The sequence below is a fragment of the Schistocerca serialis genome, chromosome 5 (assembly GCF_023864345.2).
Source record: "Schistocerca serialis cubense isolate TAMUIC-IGC-003099 chromosome 5, iqSchSeri2.2, whole genome shotgun sequence".
Lineage (NCBI taxonomy): Eukaryota > Metazoa > Arthropoda > Insecta > Orthoptera > Acrididae > Schistocerca > Schistocerca serialis.
Genome location: NC_064642.1, coordinates 231,526,031 through 231,553,296, shown reverse-complemented (window position 1 = coordinate 231,553,296; position 27,266 = coordinate 231,526,031). Strand labels below are relative to the sequence as shown.

Genomic DNA, 27,266 nt, shown 5'->3' with positions numbered 1-27,266 from the left:
TGCCGTGTATTTTTGTATTTGGCACCAACGATTTTGGCCAAATTTCACTTTGGCATGCAGCACTACGCATTTCTTGACATGACACACAACAAAATACTAATCAGAAAGATGGATTTGAAGAAACTTTAATAATGCACTACTGCACATTTTCTTGCATTGTTGGTGGATCCTTGTAGACAATGTGTTTGAGAGTCATAGGGAAATGAAAGACTTAGCCAGAGTGCCAAGGGTTAGGATGACTGATGCAAAACTATAGTAGAGAAATAATTTTGAAGCTCACTACCAATGAACTTGCTACAGAAAATGATGTTTTAATATCTACAAAATTAATATAAAAGCAAATAAGAAAACATTTTCAGTAATGACATAAAAGCATTTCATGGTTTATTACAGGCAGCCATGAGACGGTCTGCAAGATCCATGACCTCAGCGTGACCTTCACAGTGCCTCTGGAGGGATTCCGAAATTGCAGATTGGCCATAGTATGCCCCTGCAATGGCTCCCGCCATGCTGGCAATAGTGTCTGTGTCACCACCCAGAGATATGGCATACTGGAGCGTGCGGCGGAAGGGGTTCTCAGTCTGAAACCCATAACTTCTTATCAGAATTTAAAAAAAAAAATACATTTACTTTGACATGCATATCATAACTAGTGCATTATTTACGTATTCTATACTCCATTTATATCACTTATAGTTGACAAATTCTGCAACTGCAATAGAAAAGCATCACATGAGATACAAGTAAACCATATATTAATGATTAAAGACATGCACAATGTGAAGACTTAAAACCACTGATGAGCCAATATATTTTGACCACTGCCCACAGCATGACTGAATGCCACCTGGTGGCACACAGGGAGATTATTATGGCCTGGGAACAAGCACTCCAGAAATGGTGAAGCTGATCAGCTATTCACGTGCTACTGGTGAGCACCTAAGGAAAGTTGTTGAAAGATGGTGAAACCACAAGCAGGTGGCAACGTCTTGATCCATGTCTCACCACAGGATGTTGAGGCTGAAGAGTTGCCCATTCTGTAAAGCAGGATAGGAGGACTTGACGACAGCATACAATGCTGGCACGGAGACAGGTATTTCAGAGTACGTCGTTCAACATGGGGCTCCGCAGTATTTCAACCCCTAGGAATTCCCATGTTGACCCAATGACATCATCAATTATAACTGAATAGGGCACAAGAACATCAAGATTGGACGGTGCAACAGTCGAAACATGTCTCATTAGTGAGTCATTTTTTCTTGTTAATCCACATCAATGGTCATGCCTCTATATGCCGATGTCCAGGTGACTGGCTGGTCTAAACATGCACCACACCACAGATACTGGTGCGGGCAATATTATGATATGGGGAGACATTCACTTTTACTAGTGCGGTACCTATGGTAGTAGCTGAAGGCACTATGACAACTGTGCACTATCAAAGCATTATTGTGGGCCACCTCTGTCCTTCACACTTGATGTCTTCCCCAATAGTGATGGCACTTTTAGGAGGATAAATGTGTGTCACAAGACCAAATTTGTGCTACAGTAGTTAGGAGCATGATAGTGAACTTTATGTCCTGGCCATCTAATTGGTCTGATCTCAACCAAACCCAAATGAACACATCTGGGACCCTATCAGGTGCCAGGTCTGTGACCACAAATCACTGTCCTGTAACTTATGGGAATTGTGGCATGTGCATCTAGACATCTGGCCCCCACTCATCCGCAGAAACCTACTCGAGAACTTATTGAACCCATGCCACACAGAATCGCTGCTGTACTGCACTTCAAAAGTGGTATACACTATACAATGAGAAAAAATAAATGGAAAGAATCCTGTAAAGGAACTTGCAGGTTATAAATGGAAGATAAAATTTTAAGAGCAGCCAACAGCTCTCACATTCAGTAAAACATTGCCACAAGTGCACATTACCTCAATATCAGGGATAGGTCGTAGAGCACGCAGAAAGCAAAACACGGCAGTTGGAACAGAATAGAGGGCAGCAATGTTTGTCCCCAGTAAGTCACAGACTTTGGTGTTGATGTCATCAGGGCTCCCATCAGCATCTAGCAGGTCCAGTGCTACACTCAGCTGCTTCTGGTAAGGTCGACATTCTTCCATCTCCACTCTGAAATGTTACGTCGGTCTGTAACGAATATTTTTACTTTCTCAGAGGGTTGTATTTACTGAATCTCTATGAAAGACAGTAGCTCCTAATGCACCTGAGTTAAACTTCAGAGAATGTTTGTTGTAAAAATATAATAGCTGCTTAAGAAAGTGAAGTCAAGTCAGTCATAAAATCTCTCTCAGATGTCCGCTCATGACAATTTAGAAATAGTAGCAGTAGAAAGAGGCTGAAGAGTGAAAGTCCATCTAAATCATTTGCCTCCTTTCCTTCTCATAACAGATGACCTCTAGTGACTCACTCAAACTTGAAGGTCAGGAGGTTGTCAGTTTCATCGGAAACACGTAGTCAGAGTCCCTCGTATGTGTGTCAAACACAAATGCCATGCAACATGCAATTTGCTACCACAAACAAGTGCATAATTCTTCATACCAAGAAAATAGTTAAGCATAGTAATTTACAGATCTCTGAGACAAGACAAATGAACCTCTGTCAGACACCCTAGCATTACTAGTCTAGAAAATACAGAGCAATAAAAGATGAATATCTTATAGCAAATTTATAACTTTTACTCTAATCAACCTACGAGTATGTGCGATTGCTCAAAGATAAAGCAGCACAGAACACATATCTAATCCCAAAACTGGTTCTTTAGGTGTTACAGTAAATTTAGTTCATATGGTTCAAATGGCTCTGAGCACTATGGGACCTAACATCTATGGTCATCAGTCCTCTAGAACTTAGAACTACTTAAACCTAACTAACCTAAGGACACCACACACATCCATGCCCGAGGCAGGATTCGAACTAGTGTATAAAATACGATGACATGGAAATAGGAAAAGTTGAGAGTGTAAAATTCTTGGGATTACAACTTGATGATAAATTCAGTTGGAAGCAACATACTAACGAATTGCTAAAGCGCCTAAACAAGTCTGTGTTTGCAATGCGAATGTCAGACATAGGAAATATAAATATATAAAAAAAAAAAACTAGCATGTTTTGCTTATTTTCACTCCATTATGTCATATGGTATCAAAAATTTGGGGAAACTCCACAAACCGAGAAACAATTTTTACAGTACAGAAGTGTGTAATAAGAGTAATGTGTAGTGTAAATCCAAGATCATCATGTCAAAACCTATTCAAAGAAATGGGCATAATAACCACAGCTTCTCAGTATATTTATTCCTTAATGAAGTTTGTTGTAAATAATACATCTCTTTTTCCAACCAACTGCTTAGTACACAGTATCAATACTAGGAATAAGAACAATGTACATAAAGATTTAAAATCACTTACTCTTGCCCAGAAAGGATTCCAGTATTCAGCAACATATATTTTCAATAAGTTACCAGCAACCATTAAGAGTTTAGTTTCAGACAAGGCACAATTTAAACTTAATTTAGAAGAATTTTTGGTGCCCAACTCATCCTATTCCATCCTTTTGACAATACTTGATTGTAATAGCCAAGTAACTAGCTATTGTGTGAAAGATGGATTTAATGACAACAGATTTAAGTATTAAACCTGTTACTGTTTATTGACTGAGGATCATTAACATTAATGAAACTCAAGTTTTTCTAATTACATTTTTGTAATGTGTTTATATGACATGTTCCACACCCAGGAGGATCCCCTCTTTTGTGGGTTTACGAAATGAATAATTAATATAATCTTATTGTAAAACATTCCAATGATGAGGTAAAATGTAGTTTTGATGGCTCAAAATAAGTTATTTCATGGTGTTGCAAGTAAATGCAGCCACACATGCTGTGTGATGGAGGTCAGCCTTTTGGCAGACAGTGGTGATGTGATACCGCACATTGTGAGGCACAGTGAGGTATACTCGAGGATGTGTGGTGTAACTGCCACACTGTCTGATTTAGTGTAATTCTGGCAGGCTGACTGAAAATCAGATAGTTGAAGGACTCAGAAAAATTCTGGGCACTGCTAAACTCTGAATTGTTTGAGGTTATGTGGATTCTGATCTATTTTGATGGATGTTGGACTTTAAATACCCGACGCCAAGTGTGGACATGCTAGATAATTGTACATTGGGATAAAGAATAATACCAACCAAGATTACCTATGTGACTCAACATGCTGTCTTTTGCTGAAATTCATGTAAGATCAATGGACAATTACATGTGGTTTAACTTAGAAAAATACGCAGTCTCCCTTATTTGAATGCAAACACCCCCTCTTTGGCCTCTACATATAAATAATCATTAGAGCCAAATCTGGAAAACGAAGTCTCAGGAGAAAAGGAGTAGACTTTTAAAGTCACATACAAGCAATATATTATTGTACTTTTTATTCCCGTACGTTCACAATTGTGACATCTATGCCAGCAGGCAAATAAACAAAGCAGTCTATAGAGAGAAGAAATGGATACTGAATAATAAGTGCAAAATTACTTAAGGTTACAGTCTTGTGATAGTGCCGGTAATCATGCAAGCCGGTATACTACTCAGTTTTGTTGTTACAACAGTGCAAGTTCAGTTTGCTGTTCATAATGCAAAAAAATTGAAACAGTGTCATGAAGATTTAGGTTCCACCAACCACTACTTTTGTTGGTGTACTAATAAAACACAGCTTGTAGGTTGATGTGTACAGCGCATTTCTAACTCTTCAATAAAACATGTAACTCCCGCCCAGTACCCCACGACTAGACAAATGGTTGTTACACAGCCTCTTTCCCTGTGCAATTCACTCTTACACCGTGTGTGTGTGTGTGTGTGTGTGTGTGTGTGTGTGTGTGTGTGTGTGTGTGTGTGTGTTTTCTCCAGAGAGGACACTATTCAAAAGATCAACAATATCTACCTGTGCATGCTAACTTACCAACATCTCAGCTATTCAATGAATGGCTACCTTTACTCTTTCCAGTGTTTGTATTGCACCGTGCACTTTTCAGTATCATACTAGTCACTCTAAAGAATACAATTAGGTGAGAATGTGTTAACCATCTCAGAAATTACAAGCATAATGCAATGAATACTATTATACATGACAACTGAGTAAAATGTGCTATTCTAGCCATATGAGAATGGAATATGTAATAGAGCATACCCATAGTCGTCATCCTCAATTTCATGCATTTTATTCATTAGCTCCTTGATGAAGGTTGTAGCATCTATGCCTTCTGACGGGATGCTCTGTAATCCTTGATAAACTGCAATAGCCTGGAGTGAAAGTGAAATACAAACAAATTAATTTTTTTAAGTTCAAAAATATACCTTAGTCAATTACTCATGCAAGAAGTTTCCACTTACAAAGTAGTGTGTATACTCGTGAATGGGATTATTACTATTACTATTATTATTATTATTATTTTCGATTATTCCCATTTAAAGAGAGCGTTTGAACTTTAATTCCTTTATGATGATTGTTTATGCTTTTTCGGAGCCCAAATTTTCTTCATGTGTTGTGTCAAATTTATGTTTTTTGATGATGTTCCTGAATTCAGTTCTATTTTCTGCATTGTTTACTGTTATGTGTGGTTGTCTGAGGTCCTCTTCAACTTCTTTTATCCATTTTGTTTTTCCCCTGCCTGAGTTGATGACTTTAAGAATTCGCTTTGAAATTCTGTTTTCATTCATCCTGTGGATATGTCCACAGAACTGCATTCTTCTTTTCCTTATTGTATCCGTAATCTTATCTGTGTATTTATATAATTCTGATGTAGGTCTCTTCTTCCAGATTCCTTGCTCTTTTATCAGGCCAAAAATTTTCCTGAGAATTTTCCTTTCTTGTTTCTCTATTTCTTTGATTTTAGTTTGCCCACCTATTTGTGTTGTTTCAGATGCATACAGTGGCTCCGCAAGTATGACAGTGTTGTAGTGCCTCAATTTTGTGTTAATGGATATGGGCTTTTTGTTATAATAGTTCAACAGGAGTTTATATGCTTTCTGTAGTTTTTTTTATTCTTTCCTCATTGGCCTTTAGGTTGATCCCTGATGGCTGGACGATTTCTACCAAGTACTTAAAATGTGGTACTTGTACGATTTTCCCATGGGTTGTCACAATAGGCACTTTGTCTTGTGGCATTCTTTCTATGTACTACATTTTCTCATACGAAATTTGCAGGCCAGTTCTTTGTGCAATTTTGTGTAACTTCTCTATGGCGTTAGTGGCTTCTTTTCTATTATTTGTGAGGATTGCAAGGTCATCTGCGAAAGCTAAACACTTCACATTGAATCTATTATCTTTTCTAATGCCAATTTGGATTCCTTTGACTTCTTTTTCCCATGTCCTGACAATTTTTTCAAGAACGATATTAAAGAGCAATGGTGAAAGTCCGTCACCCTGTCGCACTCCAGTTTGGATTTCAAATGGTTCAGAGGTTTCCTCCATAAACTTAACCTTGGAGACTGTGTCAGTTAATGTTTGCCGAATAATTGCTCTTGTCTTTCTGTCAACGCTGAATTCTTCGAGCATGTTGCAGAGCGCTACTCTGTCTACTGAGTCTTAGGCCTATTTAAAATCTACAAAAGTAACCACCGTGTTTCGGGTGTTTCTCATCTGGAGAATCATTTTCAAATTCCAGATCTGTTCTATGCATGATTGTCCCTTGCGAAAACCAGCCTGGTATTCTCCTATTTGTGGGGTCAGCTTGTTCTTCTAATATATTCATGAGAACTTTTCATAGGATTTTGTGTGTGACCGGCAAGAGTGAGATACCCTGTAATTATTTGGTTCAGTTTTGTGCCCCTTTTTGCAGAGTGGATGGATGAGTGTGCATTTCCTTTCAGAAGGGATCTGTTCTGTTTCCCAAATGTTTAATATGATTTTGTGTATTTTTCCTATTACTCTTTCATCATTTAGCTTCCATAGTTCTGTAATAATTCCATCTTCTCCTAGGGCTCTTAATTTTCAGTGTCTTGATAATTTCTACTATTTCTTTGATGGTTGGTGGTTTAGTGTCGGTCTTTGGTGTAGATGTCTGGTAGTGAATATCCTCTGTTGGTCATTCGCAGTTGAGAAGTTTGTTGAAATAGTCTGAGGATTTGGCAGTTATTCTTCGTGTTAGTTTCTAGTGAACCATCCGGCTCTTGAAACAAAGATTGGGTGGCTGGTATCCTGCAATATGTTCTTTAAACGTCTTATAAAAATTCCTGGTGGTGTTGTTCTTAAAGTCTTGTTCTCTCACATCTACTCGCCGTTTGTCAATTTATTTTTTCCCTCCGAATAGTTTTTGATGTTTGTTTTCGGATTACTAGAAATTGCTGCCATTTTTCTATGTTTTGTGACTATTGAAGTTTTTCCAGGCATTGGTCCCTTCTTCTATTGCTTGGTCACGTATTATATTCCACTAACTGTGTTTTTCCTTCTCAGGGGTTGACCCAATTTCATTGCGGATTTGAGGACGTCCACAAGTTCTGTCCAGTTTGTGGTGTTTGTCTGACTAATTTCATGTAAGATGTTTTCCTTGTTGAGTTTTATGTATTCAGGGTCTGGTCTCAGCACTTAGTTTAGTTTTGGCTTCTTTCTATTGGGTTGTAATCTGGTCTTTATCTGTAGAAGATGGTGGTCTGATTCAAAAAATCCTCTTCTTGTTTTCACATTCAGAATTTCTGCTGTGTTAACGCTTGGAGATGGCAACATGGTCTACCTGGAATTCACCCACCATTGTGTTGGGCGACTTCCAATTATACAGTTTCTTGTTGGGTTTTTTGAATTGTGTTGACATATTTACAATGCCGAAATTTTCACAAAAGCTTATCAATCTTTCCCCATTCTTGTTGGTTCTCTTGTGAGCTGTACGGATACCGGTGATTTTCCTGTATTTTATCTCTTTGCCTAATTGTGTGTTGTTGTTGTTGTTATTATTATTATTATTATTATTATTATAGATATGGTACAATCAACAGAATGATGATGAACACCCTTACAAAGAGTCAGCATGCCAGTCTTGTGCGAAGGAATGGTGGATTTGGTGGGGTTGGCGTGCACCTCCCCAGTGCTTCAGGGATGAGGCCCGACAGTTCACAAAATTTCGAAACGTGTGACACAGGTGTCAGTGTCATCAAAGATGTTGGGCACATCTCTATCCAGGGAGAGCCAGGAGGGGTGTGTGTGCAGAGGGGGGGAGAAGTGTGCAGAGGGGGGGAGAAGTGTGCAGAGGGGGGTGGGAGAGTTGGGGGGGGGGGGAGAGTTGGAGGGTGAGAGAGAGTGGGGGTGAGAAAGGGGGGGCAGGGGGGAGAGAGTGGGGGTGAGAAAGGGGGGGCAGAGGGGGGAGAGGGGGGATGGGGGCGAGAGGGGGGAGAGGGGGGGATGGGGGCGAGAGGGGGGAGAGGGGGGGATGGTGGCGAGAGGGGGGTAGAGGGGGGGATGGTGGCGAGAGGGGGGTAGAGGGGGGAAGGAGAGTGTGTGCTAGCACTGGAATAAAGTGTTTGGATATATTAACAGGTTGTTGACTCCTCTCACAGCTTAACCATACATATGAGGGAGAAGTGACTGGTAAATCAAATTAGAAAGACATCACATTACTACCAGAACTGTGCCACTAATAAGAGAAAGCCATTATGCCCATTCAATTTCTGAACAGTTACTACAGTGTTTATGACTGTGCCAACACAGCAAAGTATAGGGCATTTTTTTCATTGATGGTAGGGTAGCATGGTTGGCATATACCAGGCAAGTACATGTCTGAAGGCTCCCGGTAGAAATATATCACCCTGAATCTGCCAAAGACACTTCTCAGAAGAGTGGAGGAGTGGGATCCCCTTGCTCCTGTGGTGGGAAACTGCGTCTAAAGGCAGAAGAACCAGGAATAATGAACAGCACTGTGGATATAGAAGTAAATGGAAACCACTGCATTAAACCAGTTGCATCCACAGGACATGCATTCTTCAAAAAGTTATTTCATGATTATTTTCTTTGCAAAGAGTGCTGAAGGTGTACTCCTAATGTCCTGGTGTGGGTGGACTTGAGAATTCCTCACCAGTAACAGGGCATTGCTTTGCAATCATAGTCAAATGTTTGCAACAGTATCAGTATGTCTGCTGCACATCAATGATGTTTACAACAGTTTTCTTACGGACAAAAATGAAACAAATGTCACCTTGTGTGCACAGTTTTGTTGTAACTTCAGCAATTCAGTACAAGATATCTGAACGGTGACTTTGAAGACCTGAATAGCTGCAAGAGCGTTTGACACAGAATGAACTAGGGGAAGCCATATTTTTCAAAGATTGTTTTGCTCTTCTGTCAATCGATGTGTGCCTGGTCAGCTGACTATTTTAGTGCTACATGGGGATACAGGATGTTGTGTCATACACCGAGACAAAACACACTTTTTACGTAGTCAATCTTCCAGTCTGCAGCGAATTGTGTGCTGTTTTGAAACATCTCATCTGGCACAAATTGTCAATCTGCCTGCAACTCATGCCTGGAACATCACTTTTCACAGTCAATGTTCTGGCTGAGCTTTACAGGTATAAAAAACAATCCATCCTCATTGCATACCTTGCGTAAGTAGCACTCCAGGAAAAAGGCTATTGTGGAGAAATCAGCCTAAAGGTGGTTGCTGTTTTGTTGGAAGAATTAATGTTCAGGTAATGTCATGCTCTCAAAATTCTGACAAAGGTTTTGATTTTTTCCAGCTCTGTTTTCTTGTTTTCTGCTTGTTTGTTGGAACACATAAATATCGGCAAATCAATTATTTTTGCTAGAAGATACTATAATGTTTCCACAATGTGCCCCATCTAAACAGCCTCTCACTCCTGTCCCACCATTTCACACAAAGGAGATGTTCCCTTCTCACAAAAGACTTCTGTCATTTTTGGATTCTTAGCTTGTCATCTATGATGGTAGATCTTTTTTGTTAGTCATGCAAGTGCCTAGTGCATAGCCATAACAGAGTAAATACAGCAGGTGGCATATAACAGTGATCCATGTGGACTGTATAATCTCTAGTCAAAACATTTCTCCAATAGTCTATTTAAGAAGTGATATAACAACTTGCTCCTGTGCCCTTTCTCTGCAAACACCTCTTTCATAAGTAGGCCTATACACACCCAGTCAATGCGTCACAAATATGCCTTACGTATCTTGTTCGCTTTTCATGTACACGTGAAAATCAATTTGTTCACAAAAACCACAAATATCTTCTCATCACCCATCAAAAATTCATTGGGAACAAATGATGAGGGAGACAAACAATTTAAATGATAAAAGTGGCCAAATTTTGAATCGAGGGTCAACAGTTAGTCTGATTATGAGGAATATATTTGATATTGTTATTGATGTCCAAGGTCTTTTTTTTTTTATTTAAAAAAAAAAAAAGACCTTGCTTTAACTTATCACAGTTCTTAATTGTTGGAGGAAAGGAATGATTTCATGGAATACTATTGCTACTAACCAATAGTCACCAAGTTTTTGATTTATAAGAAGAGAAATGATTAACAATAAATGTGAGTATATAGGCTCAGTTTTTTAATAGTTCACTTTCCCCAAACACTATACATTTGTAACTTTTTCTGTCTTCATTTTTTCACTAACATTGATGACCAGTCTCAGATTTCAATATTTCCACTGGCATAAACCACCCATTGGCGTGGAAGTCTAGTCAAGAGATGCCTCCATATTGACAATTCCTTGAAGAGTGTGTACAAATTAAGTATGTAAACTACATGCATTCAAGTCTCTCATCTGCTGTCGGGTATTTTAAGCAGTGACGACTGAAATAGATGACTCAATATTCCACACCATTTTCTTTGCATATGATCAAATTATTAAGTATTTTATTAATAGAATTGTTTTACAAACATTGTCAGGAGAAACATTCTTGCAAATACAGTACTACATCACCACTATTTTTGTTACTTCCTGAACATTCAGCTGCACAGGAATCTATCAGTATTTATACCACCACCATCTGTTTCTCTTTCTTAACCAGACTAACACAATGCTTCCTACCAGTGCACCAAAAACTTAACTACAATCAAATGTCACCATTTCAAAGTTGGGGCACTGCATGAATAGAGAAAAAGCAAACAGAAGTAGCTAACAAAACCGGCCTGCAATAACACATGGTAGCAATAAACAATGCACTGTTGAGAATTACAGCTAATTCAGATTTGGATAACTAGGTAGTAGCATAATGCAGACATTTAAGACAGTTCAGAGTGGTATGTCCACTACAAATATTTGCACACTACAAGAGCCAAATTCAGGTACTATCTGCCTATCTACAATATGTTAGGCAGTAAAGTGATGTTTTACTGCTGATGCAGTGTACAGATGAAGTTTATATGAGTTGTTTGTCTTTTGCCAGTGTATACCGTAACTCTTTCCATATCGTTGAAAGTTTTCCTCAACGGGATTTATGGAATATGTTGAATGAACAAGTATGTGTATATCGTATAGATTTAGGATGGTCAACAGCAATGTTATTAGTGCAGTGAATAGTTTGGGATGACTGGTTGTGTTGAGACACTTGGGCGTTCTATTCTCAGCTCATGTCCAGCTGTTTCTGGCTGACCCACATGGAGTAGGAGCAGCATGATCGGGAAGAAACGGGGATACCTTTAGGAAACAGTTTCAAATAAAAGAGAAAGCCTGTTTACACTCACAATCACAAGACACAACTGACAAAACTCAAAAATTTTAACGACAATATGAAACTGGACTTTCCATAGTTTGAAAACTCAAATTTTATTTTACTGTGTACTACCTGAAGAATTGCACCATCCCTTCCTAATTTATTTGTATGTGTCAACAGAGCAGACTTCCTGGCCTTCTCAATTAGGGCTGGGTAGTCTTGATGGTAGAACAAAGCCACTGGAGCAACTCTCATTGCCCCACCATTACCCAATGATCCTGCTCCATCAAACTGTTCCTTCGCTGGCCCAAATGGATCTTCACACTTTTGATCCTTAAGTTTCATAAAAACTCTGACAACATTTTGACCATAACCACGACGTGGACTAGCAAAGAATTCTTTTACGAATCTGAAACATTAGAAATAAAAATCAATTAGTATTAATGGTTCTAAGAGTATGCCGTCAGAGTTTTTAACATATGTATGATAATCTTGCACATCAAAATGAAATGTCTAGACTACTGTCTTACTGAAAACTTAAGTCACTTTAGACAGACTCAGGTTTTACTTTAGAAGACTATTTCCATATTTTGAATTCTGGGTAAATTGTCTGGGTTCAAGTGGACTGATATTTGACAGCCTGGTCATTAAAAAGATTAACTGAATAATAGATCTACTGATTGCAGAAAACTGGAAATTTTTCTTTTGAAAAATACAGACAAGCAAGTATACTAATGAGTATGACAAGTAGCATCACTTATAATCGTATGCAAAGCATTTTTTATACATCATGGAGCTTGGATGAAATGGTTTCTTTGCATATACATGACAGACTGGCTTTGTATATAATTAGACAGGAAAAATTATGTCTAGCTGGAACTCTACGATGCAACATTACGATACTTGGAGGTGTCAATAAAAACAATGTAACTACTGCCTCTTTCTAAGTTTTATTTGGGACCATTAAGAGTCAACTATTTTTCAGTGCTGAAGCAGGCACCATTTACCTGCTTCTCTTTTGCGAGAAGTTTCCTCTGTGCAAAAAATTTCCTGTTAATACAATATGTTTACTATTGAGTCCCTAAATCTTTGGTATTTTTACTTTGCCACAAGACCACAAATACCATTCTACCTTAGGAAAAGATCTCCAACAAAGTTCTAAGCCAGTGCAAAAATAAATAAATAAATAAATATTGTAGGTGATTCCCGTTTATCGGAATGGCAAAAGAACAGATCCGCAAAACTGCAGACTAATATCCTTAACACCAGTTTGCTGTACAATTCTTTAACATACACTCCTGGAAATGGAAAAAAGAACACATTGACACCGGTGTGTCAGACCCACCATACTTGCTCCGGACACTGCGAGAGGGCTGTACAAGCAATGATCACACGCACGGCACAGCGGACACACCAGGTACCGCGGTGTTGGCCGTCGAATGGCGCTAGCTGCGCAGCATTTGTGCACCGCCGCCGTCAGTGTCAGCCAGTTTGCCGTGACATACGGAGCTCCATCGCAGTCTTTAACACTGGTAGCATGCCGCGACAGCGTGGACGTGAACCGTATGTGCAGTTGACGGACTTTGAGCGAGGGCGTATAGTGGGCATGCGGGAGGCCGGGTGGACGTACCGCCGAATTGCTCAACACGTGGGGCGTGAGGTCTCCACAGTACATCGATGTTGTCGCCAGTGGTCGGCGGAAGGTGCACGTGCCCGTCGACCTGGGACCGGACCGCAGCGACGCACGGATGCACGCCAAGACCGTAGGATCCTACGCAGTGCCGTAGGGGACCGCACCGCCACTTCCCAGCAAATTAGGGACACTGTTGCTCCTGGGGTATCGGCGAGGACCATTCGCAACCGTCTCCATGAAGCTGGGCTACGGTCCCGCACACTGTTAGGCCGTCTTCCACTCACGCCCCAACATCGTGCAGCCCGCCTCCAGTGGTGTCGCGACAGGCGTGAATGGAGGGACGAATGGAGACGTGTCGTCTTCAGCGATGAGAGTCGCTTCTGCCTTGGTGCCAATGATGGTCGTATGCGTGTTTGGCGCCGTGCAGGTGAGCGCCACAATCAGGACTGCATACGACCGAGGCACACAGGGCCAACACCCGGCATCATGGTGTGGGGAGCGATCTCCTACACTGGCCGTACACCACTGGTGATCGTCGAGGGGACACTGAATAGTGCACGGCACATCCAAACCGTCATCGAACCCATCGTTCTACCATTCCTAGACCGGCAAGGGAACTTGCTGTTCCAACAGGACAATGCACGTCCGCATGTATCCCGTGCCACCCAACGTGCTCTAGAAGGTGTAAGTCAACTACCCTGGCCAGCAAGATCTCCGGATCTGTCCCCCATTGAGCATGTTTGGGACTGGATGAAGCGTCGTCTCACGCGGTCTGCACGTCCAGCACGAACGCTGTTCCAACTGAGGCGCCAGGTGGAAATGGCATGGCAAGCCGTTCCACAGGACTACATCCAGCATCTCTACGATCGTCTCCATGGGAGAATAGCAGCCTGCATTGCTGCGAAAGGTGGATATACACTGTACTAGTGCCGACATTGTGCATGCTCTGTTGCCTGTGTCTATGTGCCTGTGGTTCTGTCAGTGTGATCATGTGATGTATCTGACCCCAGGAATGTGTCAATAAAGTTTCCCCTTTCTGGGACAATGAATTCACGGTGTTCTTATTTCAATTTCCGGGAGTGTAGTTCAAATACAGTGATTTTCTTTGAGGTGGAAAAAAAAAACTGTCCACAAATCAGCACACGTTTAGAAAGCACCGTTTGTCCAGAAAATAGCTTGCCCGTTTGTCACACAATATCCCACAAACTGTGGGTAAAAGGCACCAGGCAGATTCCATATTCCTACATTTCCAGAAAGCTGTTGACATGGAACCAGACTGCTGAAGATCCAAGCATACAGACTAGGTTCCCAGATATGAGTGGCTTAAGGATGTCTTAAACAACAACCCAGACTGCTGAACTCAATGGTGAGTGTTCACAAGAGACAAGGGTATCTTCAGGACCACCCTATAGAAGTGTGATAGGACCACTCTTATTCTTTCTCTAAATGCACAAATTGTCTGACACACAGGTTAGCAACAATCTGTGGCATTTGCTGATGGTGCTAGGTGTATGAGAAGGTATCATCGATTGACTGTAGGAGGATACAATATAACTTAGAATAGTTGGTGTAATGAATGGTAGCTTGATCAAAATGTAGAAAAATGTAAGTTAATATATATGAGTACAAAAAACAATATTGCAATGTTTGTACAAAGCAATGGTAGTGAGCTGCTTAATACAGTCACCTCAAATATCTATGTGGAACATTGCAAAGTGTTATGAAATGTAATGAACATGTAAGGACGATGGTGGGAAAGGTGAATGGTTGATTATGGTTTATTGGACAAATTTCAGAAAAGTGTGGTTCCTTTGCATAGGAGACCATAAATAGAAGGTAACCATTTTCTGAGACCTGATGTGACTGTCAATGGTGAGAGCATCCAGAACATGCGCAAGTCATTAAGTGACATCCCAGATCATCAAACTGGGCTTTTACCAAATGCAGCAGTTTGAAGGCAAAGAATGGCATAGCACTGTGGCACTGAAGTGAGCAAGAGCTTCATCATGAATGTATCACATGTTACATGTTCCTCCAGTGGGTCAGATTTAATCTTCTTCCAATAATTCTGTCAATGAAACACCTAATGTATTTTAACATAATTTGTCTGTAATAATGCCAATCCAGTTATTGATACTGTATTTTTGTAGCATACATATTACTGTTCTAGTACTGCAAACAGCTGAAAGCAGGGGGAAACTACAGCCTTTTTCCCACTGAAAGCATGTGGCTTTGTTGTTGGCTTAATGGCAACTGCATTCTCTTGGGTAAAATATTCCAGAGGTAAAACAATTCCCAATTCAGATCTTTGGCTATTTAGGAGGATGTCATCATTAGGAAAAACAAAACTAGCATTCTACAGGTTGATGTGCGGAATGTTACATCCCTTAATCAGATAAGTTGTTTAGAAAACATAAAAAGGGAAATAGATAGGTTGAAGTTAGGTATAGGGTGGAATTAAGTGAACTGTGATGGCAGAAAGAACCGGACTTCTTGTCAGACGAGTACAGGCTTATAAATACAAAATCAAATACGAATAATCAGAAATAGGGGTCATGAAGAATGAGAAAAAACACATGTGGGTAAGCTACTGATTATGATTACAGATTTGAAAGATCTAAACATCTTGTTTATCAGTCTCAGTTGCACTAGAAGTTCACGTAAAATGACGTACAACGAGAAAAGCAAAACTGACAGCTCCTGCGTTGGTGTCCTTGTCATCGTGGTTGAAAATTTGTATGATAGTAGCTTAAGTCAGATAGCTAAAAGGAAGATAAAATCCAAGTGGCAGAAAACTCTACCTGTTTTTCAGGGGATATCCCAAAGAAAGGTCACTACAGTTAGCACAACTAAATTGGATGGGGAAAATAAGCTAACTTTCTGATCTTCAAACAGTGATATAAATAAACGATATACAGAAATTTTTTAAAATGCATAACAATGCAGAGGGAGAAAGCAGTATGAGGCCACTCAGGGTACACACCACGCCAAAGTGAGAGGTGCTTTCCCCACATTCAACCATGACATCGAAAGTGAGAGGCTATTTTATTACACAATCCGCCCTCCATCCAAAAACTTTTGACTATGAGCTGCTATCCCACAGTCTACAAGTATCTGGGGTAGGGAGATAGACAGGTTGATGGCTCATCTCGGGTCAGCCAGTAGGGCACTCCCTGGAAGAAGGTGGGCTATATTGAGCTGACTACCACAACTGCACTGAGGGGACAGCTCCAGACACAAAAGAAACTTGTGGATAAGTCTTGAGTGGCCGATACACAGCATGATGGCACCTATATGAGAGGCCTGGAGAGATGTATGCCATGACGTGATGGTCCTTTTAATTGCTCTCAGCTTGCTAAGGGTTGTGGTAACCTGCCATTCCATATCCCAGGTTTTCAAAATTTGGTGCTGTAATTGTAATCGAAGGGCTATGCATGGTATTCCAGGTTCATGTTTGTCTCCTGCGGTAGCTTCTTTAACTAATAGATCCTGGATGTCAGCAATCAAAACATTTCTGGGGTAGCACTGACATATGCCCCATATGCAGCTTATGGAGTCCCTACAAAATAGGAAGACCTTTGTGGTGGAGTTTTGATGTACTGTGGCACCTGTGATATGGCGACCAGCTCTGCACTGTATATACACTTCTCAAGCTCCCTTGCATGTGAAAAAGCATAACCAACTCTGTCACTGACTATGGATCTCTTCATAGAGAGACAAGTCAAACTTGAGTGGAAATGGAGAACAGAATGTAACATGTTTTAGAATGGCAGGATCAGAATTTTTATTAGGACTGCAAAAGATGTCCATCCAAATCATTGGAACGGGTACACACCAGAGGAGCTGCTGAGAGGAAACTGTACGCAGACAAAAGGAGGCAGTTGGAGGTCTCGGCATAGAGCTTCCAATCTTATCCCAGCTGGTTGACCCGTTTTTGGGCGGTTCATAAAGTCTGAATTGATGGTTGTGAAACAGAGTCGAGTAACACAGAGAAGATATCTGACAGACTGTGACAACACAGTTCACCAAGAGTTGCTGGTGTGAAACTCATTGGCGGATACCAAATTCCACTAGCTGCTGTCCACAGGGCACATACGGAAAGCTCCAGCTGCCAACTGCACACCACTGTGGTAAACATGGTCTAAAAATCACAGTACTGATGGTGCTGCTGACCCACAGTGACAGATCCATAGTCTAGGAAGGATGAAATTGAAGCTTTGTAGAATCATGGTCTGCATCCCAGGAGGTGCTGCTGAAAAAGCTTAGTGTATTAAGTAACCTCATGCAATTTCCCTTGAGCTGGGTTACATGTGGTAACAATATTAACTTACCGTCAAATAAGAAAGTTTCGTTAACTTCTAGTAACTGGTTAGTAGGGAAGTTCTGGGTGTGGGTGCACAGTCTTGAGTATATTAATGTGCACAACATTAGTATTTGTGGGAGAAAATTAAGGCCGCAGTTATGTAGTTTCTATACGGCTACCTGAAGTTGGCTTCAGTGGTGCACAATTATTTAGAGCTGTTAATAGAGGCAAAGGTCACCTCTACAGTGACGATGAGACCCTGGGCCCCACTGCAGTCACAATACCGTTGACTGTGATGGTGAAGAGGGTTATGCTCACAATCAATCCCACCCCCATATTCCTGTACGTACTGGATGCTGAGGGCAGAACCTATCCAGATCCCAATCCATCTGAGGGAGAGGAAATTCTGTATAAAAACAGGTATGCAGTCCCAGAAGCCACATTCGTCCAGAGTAAACAGGATGTGATGGTGCCAGGTGGTATCTTATGCTTCTGCAGATCAAAGAACACAGCAATGAGGTGTCAGTGCTGCATGAAAGCATTTCACACAGCAAATTCCAGATAAATTGGTATGTGGAGGATCCGACTGCCCAAAAGCCACTTTGAAATTGCGATAAATGTCCTCTGGGTCCCATGTTCCAACACAGCTGTTGGTTGACCATTCTTCCCAATAATTTACACATCCCATTCGATCGAAAGACTGGCAGAAAAAAAGTCAAAATTTGACAGTCTTTCCCCAGATTCAGAAAAGGAATACTAATACCTTCCTGTCACAGAAGGGGAAACAACCAATCTTGCCACACGTGATGGAAAAACCCAAGGATGTGTTTTACGCTGTTGTTGCTAAGATGTTTACGCATTTGATTAGGATTTTATTGGGTATAGACGGTGTGTGTCGACACTTAACATGCTGTGAAGCTCCCAGGCACTAAATGGAACAGTGTACGACTTAGGGCATTGTGCACAGAAAGCTAGGTACTTCTAGGAACAAAGGAGATGACTTACCAAAAGGCAGAAGTGTTGCATTATTGATAGGCACACAAGCAAAAGGTACAGAGCTTGGCTAGCTTTTCGAATGCACTTCCTTTTTCTACCTGCCCCTTCCATAGCTAGCTCACAGATGGCTCCCCACTCTCCCAGGAACTGGCAGATGCCTCCCTCAAACCCCTCCTTGCATCTCGCCTCCCTTGCTCCATCCCACACAACCACCTCACCAATGTAGGGAGACAGACACTGTGTGTGTGTGTGTGTGTGTGTGTGTGTGTGTGTGTGTGTGTGTGTAGAGGGAGGGGGGCGCATGTTTTTCTTACAGCCAGAAAAAGGAAGTGCACTCCAAAAGGTAGCCAAAATCCATACCTTTTGATTGTGTGCCTATCAATGATGCAGCACTTCTGCCTTTTGGTGAGTCATCTTCATTCCTAAACAATTCACAATTTTCAACCAGATCTTTCCATAAGTTATTATAGATAAGTACTTTTGCTCTGCCAGGTCTTTCCGGCTCAGGAAATTAGGATAGTAATTACTGCATGTGGCTACTTTTGGGAAATTTGTTGCACAACATGCATCAATGGCAGTTTAATCAGATGTCACCATTTAGGGAGATGACAGGGACTATTGTGAATGGTGAGTGGTTGCAAATGTGGTGGAGTTTAGTCCATACTTGGGTGTATGGGTTCTCACAAATGATACTGTGGGCACTGAAGTCCACCAGTAGGAATACGGGTGGAGGCAGCTGTTCCAGTAGCTCCACAAGAACCAGATACAGCACAAACCCGTCTGAAGGTATGTAAATATTACAGTCTGTTAATCTGACAGGCACACTGAATATGAGTAACTTAGACGTAGATATCCTCAGAGTAGTGGAGCAACTTAAATCACTTAATAAAAGCAAGTCTTCCAGTCCAGATTGTATACCAATTAGGCTCCTTTCAGAGTACGCTGCTGCAATAGTTCCAACAATTATATGCAACCACTCGCTCAACGAAAGATCCTTACCCGAAGATTAGTAAGTTGCAAAGGTCACACTAATATTCAAGAAAGGTAGTAGGGGTAATTCACTCAATTACAGGCCCATATAATTAACATCGATATGCAGCACGATTTTGGAACATATATTGTGTTCAAACATTATGAATTACCTCCAAGAGTTGACACAGAGTCAGCACAGACTTAGACACCATTGTTCTTATGAAACACATCTAGGTCTTTACAGACACGAAGTGTTGAGTGCTATTGACAAGAGATTTCAAATTGATGCCATATTTCTACATTTCCAAAACGCTTCTGACACTGTATCACACAAGTGGCTTGTGGAATTCAACTAAATATCTAGGAGTTACAGTTACAAACTATTTAAATTGGAAAGAGCACACAGAAAATGTCATGGGGAAGGCAAATGAAAGACTGTTTTTTATTGGCACAACACTTAGAAATTGTGACAGATCTACTAAAGAGACTGCCTACACTATGCTTGTCTTCCTCTTATGGAGTACTGCTGTGCAGTCTGGAACCCTCAGAAAGGATTAACAGTTTACATCGAGAAAGTTCAAAGAAGAGCAGCATTTTTTGTATTACTGTGAAATAGGAGAGAGTGTCATGGACACAATACAGGATTTGGGATGGACACCATTAAACCAAAGGTGTTTCTTGTTGCTACGGAATCTTTTCCTGACATTTTGATCACCAACTGTCTCCTCCGAATGTGAAAATATTTTGTTGATATCGACTTACAAAGGGAGAAATGATCATCACAATAAAATAAGGGAAATTAGAGCTCGCACAGAAAGATATAGGTGTTCGTTTTTTCTGCACGCTGTTCAAGAGTGGAATAATAGAGAATTATTGTGGAGGTGATTCGATGAACCCTATGCCAGGCACTTAAGTGTGATTTGCAGAGTATCCATGTAGATGTTGATGTAGATATAGATGTAATGAAGTGGTCAGTGCCACCCACTAACAAAGCGTCAAAAGCATGCAGACTCCTCCAGATGCTCTCTCAGCAATTTTTACTGTAGGCTTTGTACTTTTTAATAGTATGGGATAGGATTTCTGTAGGGAGTTGGGTTTCTGGTAACTATATCTCCTGAAGTTGCGCACCAACTGATGAATAAGTAGGCATTAAATGATTGAGTTTGGGCATATGGTGATTGCTTGTTTATGTGTTTTGTTTTGGGCACAACAACAACTAAGGTCATGTGTTCCCACACCAGAACCACAGAACATGTAAACCAAAAATGAGTTAAAAGAGACAACATGCTAAGCCCAATCAACAGAAGGAAAGATAACTAAAGACAGGGACTTTCTCTTGGAGAAAGGGCCCTAAAATACACCAACAGACAACAGAGGTCCTGAACTAAGGATTAAATGTCATGTGCCATATTGCTATGATGGATAAAAAGTAAAATGAGGTTGCCAGCTCACGCAGCGTTCGTTAAAACAGCCGATAACTCAGACGCCAAACTCAAATCAGAACATAAGTGGTTAAAAAAGGGCACTCCGCCAGGAAATCACAACCGTCAAACGTTGATGACAATGAGGACAAAGTGGTGGAGGATCACCACTTAACAAATGGAGAAGGCTAAAAAGATAGTGCCCAATATGCAACCTAGATAAAAATCTCCTCGAGGTGAGAGGGCCGAGGAAGATCGGCCAAGCCGCAGAGTGAAGTTTAATTCCCCGGAGTCATGAAGGGATGACCAACGGTGATGTCAAAGTGACACCACCTGCTGACAGATGGCAACACAGATATCACTGGAGGGAATGGAAGAACCAGCGGTCCGACATATGAGGACTGCAGCCTTGGCAGCAGTGTCAGCAGTCTCATTTCCCGCCAGTCCACAGCTCGTGGTACCGCTGTCGCTTCCTTGCTTCTCGAGCACGGGGTCCTTGGTTCGATTACCGGTGGGGTCAGGGATTTTTCACCTGCCATGTTGTGACTGGGTGTTTGTGTTGTCCTCATCATTCCATCATCATTCATGAAAGTGGCGAGACTGGACTGAGCAAATGTTGGGAATTTGTATGGGCACCCAACAAATCAAACATCATCATCATCATCATCATCATCAGACCTATTTGACCAGGGACCCACATACACATCACAGTGGCTCCATCCAGAGTGAGCAAGTGGAAGCTTTCCTGGACCCGTTGCACCAAGGGATGAATGGCGTACAGCTCACAGAGGCTCTGAAGGGTACTGAGAGAGTTTGAGCAAATGGAAAAGCCTATGAAAAAGCCTGTGTCGCCAGATGTGCTGTGTGGCTTGATGGAGGGTGAAGAGCTTTGCTGTAAATACTGAGCAGTGTTCCAGAAACCGATAATGAAAATCGTCTGTGCCAATGATGCAGGCACACCGGTCACCACGGTCAGTCTGAGAGCCATCAGTGTACGCACACGTAATATCGCAAAGTTCTGTGTGAAGATCGAGAACCTTACAGTGATAGAGTGAGTCTGGAGTAGTGTCTCTAGGAAGCGAATGAAGTCCAAGGTGACACGGGCCACCACACAAAGCCAAGGTGCTGAAGGGTTCACACCCATCAGAAAAGTGGCAGGCAACGTGAAGTTAAGCTGCCTGCGATGCTTATCTATGCCGAAAGCAAACTTGAGGAGGTAACAGAAGAGAGACGTGCCCCTTACTGGTGGTTAAAGAAGTCATAAAGAAAGAGGCATACAATGACTGGTAGTGCACGGAGACAAACGGCACGCATATCAGCTGAGGAGAACAGGGGGAGTTTGGCAGCTTCTGCATACAGAATCTTAATGAGCTAGTATAAAAGGCACCAAATGGATGCCATGATGGTGGATTGTATTGAGATGGTGTAAGATGGAGGGACACGCAGATGCATAGTCTAGTTTCAAATGGAAAAGGGATCAATACAGAGGAGGATGTTCTGATACACTCCCCAGGAGGTACCTCTGAGGACACACAGGACATTGAGGAACCCAGTAAAGTGGGTGGCCAGTAAGACATGCGGGAGGACAAGAAAGTTTCTTATTGAGCATGAGCCCCCCAGAATGCCGTTATCTAAATGAATGGAAGAGCAACAGGCCCATGATGTACAGACTGTGGTTGGTTGGTTGATTTGGGGAAGGAGACCAGACAGCGTGGTCATCGATCTCATCGGATTAGGGAAGGATGGGGAAGGAAGTCGGCCGTGCCCTTTCAGAGGAACCATCCTGGCATTTGCCTGGAGTGATTTAAGGAAATCACGGAAAACCTAAATCAGGATGACCGGACGCGGGATTGAACCGTCGTCCTCCCGAATGCGAGTCCAGTGTCTAACCACTGCGCCACCTCGCTCGGTGTACAGACTGTGGAAGAAACCCACTGCACCACCAGAAATTCATACAAACGGTTTTGTCAGTGGAAAATTGCCACTGTTGATGGTCCTGAGGATAGGTGATCAAGACAATGCTGAAGAAGCCACTCAAGGAGGCAAGTCCATGGAGAACTGCAACAGGTAGCAAAATCGTCAACAAAATGGGAGCCAGAGATGCCCAGTGGGAGACAGCCCATAATAGGGTTAATGGTGATAGCAAAGAGGATGACACTCAGGACAAAACCTTGAGACACTGTTTTCCAGGACTAAAGTGTCCGACAAGGTAGAACCCACACGTGCCTTGAAAATTGTCTCAAAAATTCCTGAAGGGTCAGGCAGCCTCATAAGCCCCACGTGTAGAGAGTACAGAGGATACCAGTCCTCCACCAGGTGTCTTAGGCTTTCTCCAAATCAAAACACATGGCCATGTGTCTGGTATTGCTGCAGAAAACCATTCATGACATGGGTTGACAAAGTGATCCCCCAGAGAGCTGTCAAAGGTTGGCCCACACAACAGAAGAGAGAGTGGAACTTAAAAACTAGTAAATGAAATCCAGCTAGCTTTTTTGCTATCCTGAAGAACATGATTACACTGTGCACACAACTGTTTCTAACTAATACAGTTTGCCGTCATAGGATGGCGGTTAAAATTGCAGAGAGAATGTTTCCGCGCATGAATTCCATCGCAGCACACCTCAGTCCACCAAGGGACCGGAAAACAGCGTGTTAAAAATGAAGTGCAAAGAATTGAACGTTCTACAACGGTAAGGATAATGTTGGTAAAGTATTCTACCTGGTCATCACAACTGGGAAAAGTGGTTTATCGAATGTCACCAGGGAGGAGTAAAGCCACCAGCCAGCCTTAGAAAGCTGCCATTTGGGTTTGCACATAGGTGGGGGTAGGACTCAGCAAATGGATAGCAAACAGGAAATGGTCACTTGAGTACATAGCAGAGAGAACAGACCACTCAAGTCGATGGGCAAGCTGGGCAGTGCAGAATGAAAGATCCAAATGGGAATGTGAGTGCAGTCTGAAAGGAGTGTGGGTGCTTCAGTGCTAAGGCAGGTGAGGTTGAGTTGACTGAGGTCAGCCAAGCGGGCACTTCTCTGACAGGTTCTGCGTGAGCCCTAAAGGGGGTGGTGTGCATTAAAGTCACTTAGCAGCAAAAAGGGGCGAGTTAGCTGCCCAATAAGCTGGAGGAAGTCTGCCCTGGTGACACCGAATGATGGAGGGATGTAAACAGTACAAATGGAAAAGGTGAACTGAAGAAGGAAAATGCAGACGGCAACAGTTTGCTGCCAGGTGTTCAGGGCGATGGTTTAACCATGAACATCATCCCAGATCAGCACGTTGCCCGTCTGGCGTGCCCTCTCTGGCATGTTTGGTGGTGCGAATGTGCCTTCTTCTCGCAGCATTGGCTGGCTGGGCACTGGTGTTGCTTCCGGTGGCCGGCATCATCTCATTGGTGGCCTGTTGCATATTCCCCGGTGCATGCCAGCGGCTTGCCACATTGGAGGGCTACTGTTGCAATAATGACATCACAGCCCCTGCAGCTTGCCACGTGCTGACCGCCACAGTTGGCGCACGTGGGTGTGCGCTTCTTCGAATATAGGCAGTGCGCACTGGCGTGATTCTCCGCGTGTTTCATGCACACCTCCGGAAAGGTGCAGTGACGAGCCACATGCCCCATCCTTTGGCAGCGGAAACACTGCACCGTGCCGTTCTTCTAATTTTGTTTCTTGGAGGCAGAGAACAAGTGGATACTGCGATTCCAATAGCAGCCTCAATTCCTCCTTGTTGGATCTAAGGCCACCAATGTTCTATTGGAGGAGAGTCATGACAAGGAAAGGAAAGGAGGGAAAAAATGAAGGGACGTCACCATGGCAGTTGCCGAGTGCCACCCTTCGAAGACACTCTGCTACAGAGTGCAGAGGCTGGAGGATCCTGCACCATGAGAACTACAGGGGCATTAGCATTCTCCCTTTGTCAGTCTGTGGAGTCCAGGACAGAAAACTGGTTGGCAGTGCGAACTATTGATGGAGACCAGCCGAGTGAGGGTATCATGCGTCTACACCATTGAAGAGGATTTTCAAGTGGGTGAGGGAGAAGACCGTTTGCCTTTGATTTCTTGGAGCCTTTGAAGTTTGCAGATGATTCAGATGTGTGTTGGCTGGAGAGATGTAAAAAGTCTTTGCGGGAGAATTCCTTCAGTCCTTTATGGCCTGTTGGTTGTGTAGCAGTGGTTTCGCTGTGTGAGGCAAAAATTTGGTGACTTTGAAGTCTCCAGTCAACAAAAATGGTGCAGGTAGCTGAGCAATAATTTGCATCATGTCTGCCCTAGTAATGGCAGACGACGATGAAGTGTAAACAGTTCAAATGGAAAATGTGAAAGTGGGGACAGTAATTCGGATGGCAACTGCCTGCAGATCGGTGTGCAATGTGATGGGATCATAGTAGATATCATCCCAAACCAGCAACATAACCCCTCCATGAGCTGGAATACCTGCCACAGGGGGTAGGCCAAAATGCACAGAGGTATAGTGTGCCAAGTCAATATGATCACATGGGCATAGCTTCGTTTCCTGGAGAGCTACTATAAGCTGACAGTGCAAGCGTAGCAGTAACTTTAAGTCCTCTCGGTTGGAGTGAATGCCGCGAATATTCCAATGAAGAAGTGCCATCGTGAGAAGAAAAAGAAAAAGGAGAAGCAAGAAGGGGTCACCTCGAAGGCCGCTGAGGGCCTGGCTACGAGCGAGCACTGCTGCCGCTATCAATAGGCAGAAAGTCATCATCCATTTTTTCAATAGGTTCGTTGGCCACCATGTTAAGATGGTTGGGAGGGGGAGCTTCCTACGCCGGTGAACGGCCAGATGTGCGGCTACCAGCGGCGCGGCCAGGCGAAACGGATGACGGCCTGGGGCGGCAACCGCTGGGTGGCGCAGGAGAAGAAACGCGCCGTGGCGGAGAACTTTTCTTCCTATGAGCCTTCTTGGAAGGTCGTTTAGTTGAAGTACTGGTCGATGGCTGGGAGTTCGGTGTACGTAAGAAGTCTTAACGGGATGGTTCCCTCTTGAAGGCCCGTGCATCTGACTTTTGGGTCTTAGTCTTGGCAGAAGCTGATGAAGGTGCTTGTGTCTTGGGGGTGACTGGAGGAAGAGGAGGCGTTGACCAGGCGATCTTAGCACAGGCCAAACAGACGACCGAAGCGCTAAAGGTCAGATTGCATGTCTGCGTTGAAACCTCCCTGGTAGGCCGAGGAGAGGCAAGGACGGTACTGTATTTCCCCACTGGGAGTAGCGTGGGCTTCCTATTAGCAAAAAGCTTGTGAGCAGCTGAGGTGGACACTTTCTCTTTGAGCCAAATTTCCTGTATACAGCGTTCATCCTTGTAGATGGGATAGTCACGAGAGGACGCTGCATGGTCACCCCGATAGTTCACGCAATGAGGAGACGGAGGTGGACAGTCACCTTCATGGGCGTTCCTGCCACAAGTGACGCATTTAGCTGCATTAGAACAAGACTGGCAGGTGTGGTTAGAATGCTGACACTGGTAGCAGCGCGTAGGTGTCGGGACATAGGGGCATACAGAAATAACCTCATAGCCCGCTTTGATGCGAGACGGCAGCTGAGCACTATCAAAGGTCAAGAAAAGTGTCCGGGTCGGTACAAGGTCATTGTCGACCTTTTTCATGACCCTATGGACAGCCATCACGCCCTGCTCAGCGAGGAAAGACTGAATCTCCTCGTCAGTCAATCCGTCGAGTGATCTAGTATATACCACACCACGCGACGAATTCAAAGTGCGGTGAGCCTCCACCCGGACAGGGAACGTGTACAGGAGTGTGGCCTGAAGGAGTTTTTGTGCCTGAAAGGCGCTCTCAGTTTCCAACAACAAGGTACCATTACGCATCCTGGTACAAGACTTGACAGGTCCGGCTATGGCATCTACGCCCTTCTGAATAACGAAAGGGTTGACAGATGATAAATCCTTTCCGTCCTCAGATCTAGAAACTACGAGGAACTTTGAGGCAGGCGGTAGGTACTTTTGTCACTGGTGGCTGCTCAAGTTTCCGTTTTTGGGCAGAAGTCGAGAGAGAAGAAGGAGAGAAATCCATTGCGGATGAATCCCCCATGATTGCCAGCGTCTCCGATGGCGCGCTCCTTCCTTGGGGGGACCCTCTCAGAGGGTGCTCCCGCCTTAGGTGAATGTTTACACCTCAGGTCACACCTCCTGAGAAACGGACAGAGGGACCAATCGGCATGGTTGGAAGGTGTCAGCTCTGGCAATCACCCCTCCCCCAGCCTGGCCTTTACCAGGGGGTACGCACGTGCCCTACTTG

General features: G+C 43.0%; 1 protein-coding gene across 1 annotated transcript in view; it reads right to left on the bottom strand.

The window, feature by feature from the left end:
• Positions 1 to 286: 286 nt before the first annotated feature.
• LOC126480757 (ADP-ribosylhydrolase ARH3-like) overlaps positions 287 to 27,266 on the bottom strand; it is a 36,876-nt gene continuing 9,896 nt past the window's right edge. Inside the window, exons 4-7 of the mRNA XM_050104044.1 lie at positions 11,808 to 12,084; positions 5,201 to 5,313; positions 1,937 to 2,132; positions 287 to 581 (exon numbers count right to left, since the gene is read on the bottom strand). Of these exons, the coding sequence (XP_049960001.1) occupies positions 378 to 581; positions 1,937 to 2,132; positions 5,201 to 5,313; positions 11,808 to 12,084 (790 nt within the window). The 3' untranslated portion in view covers positions 287 to 377. The remainder of the gene's footprint in view (positions 582 to 1,936; positions 2,133 to 5,200; positions 5,314 to 11,807; positions 12,085 to 27,266) is intronic.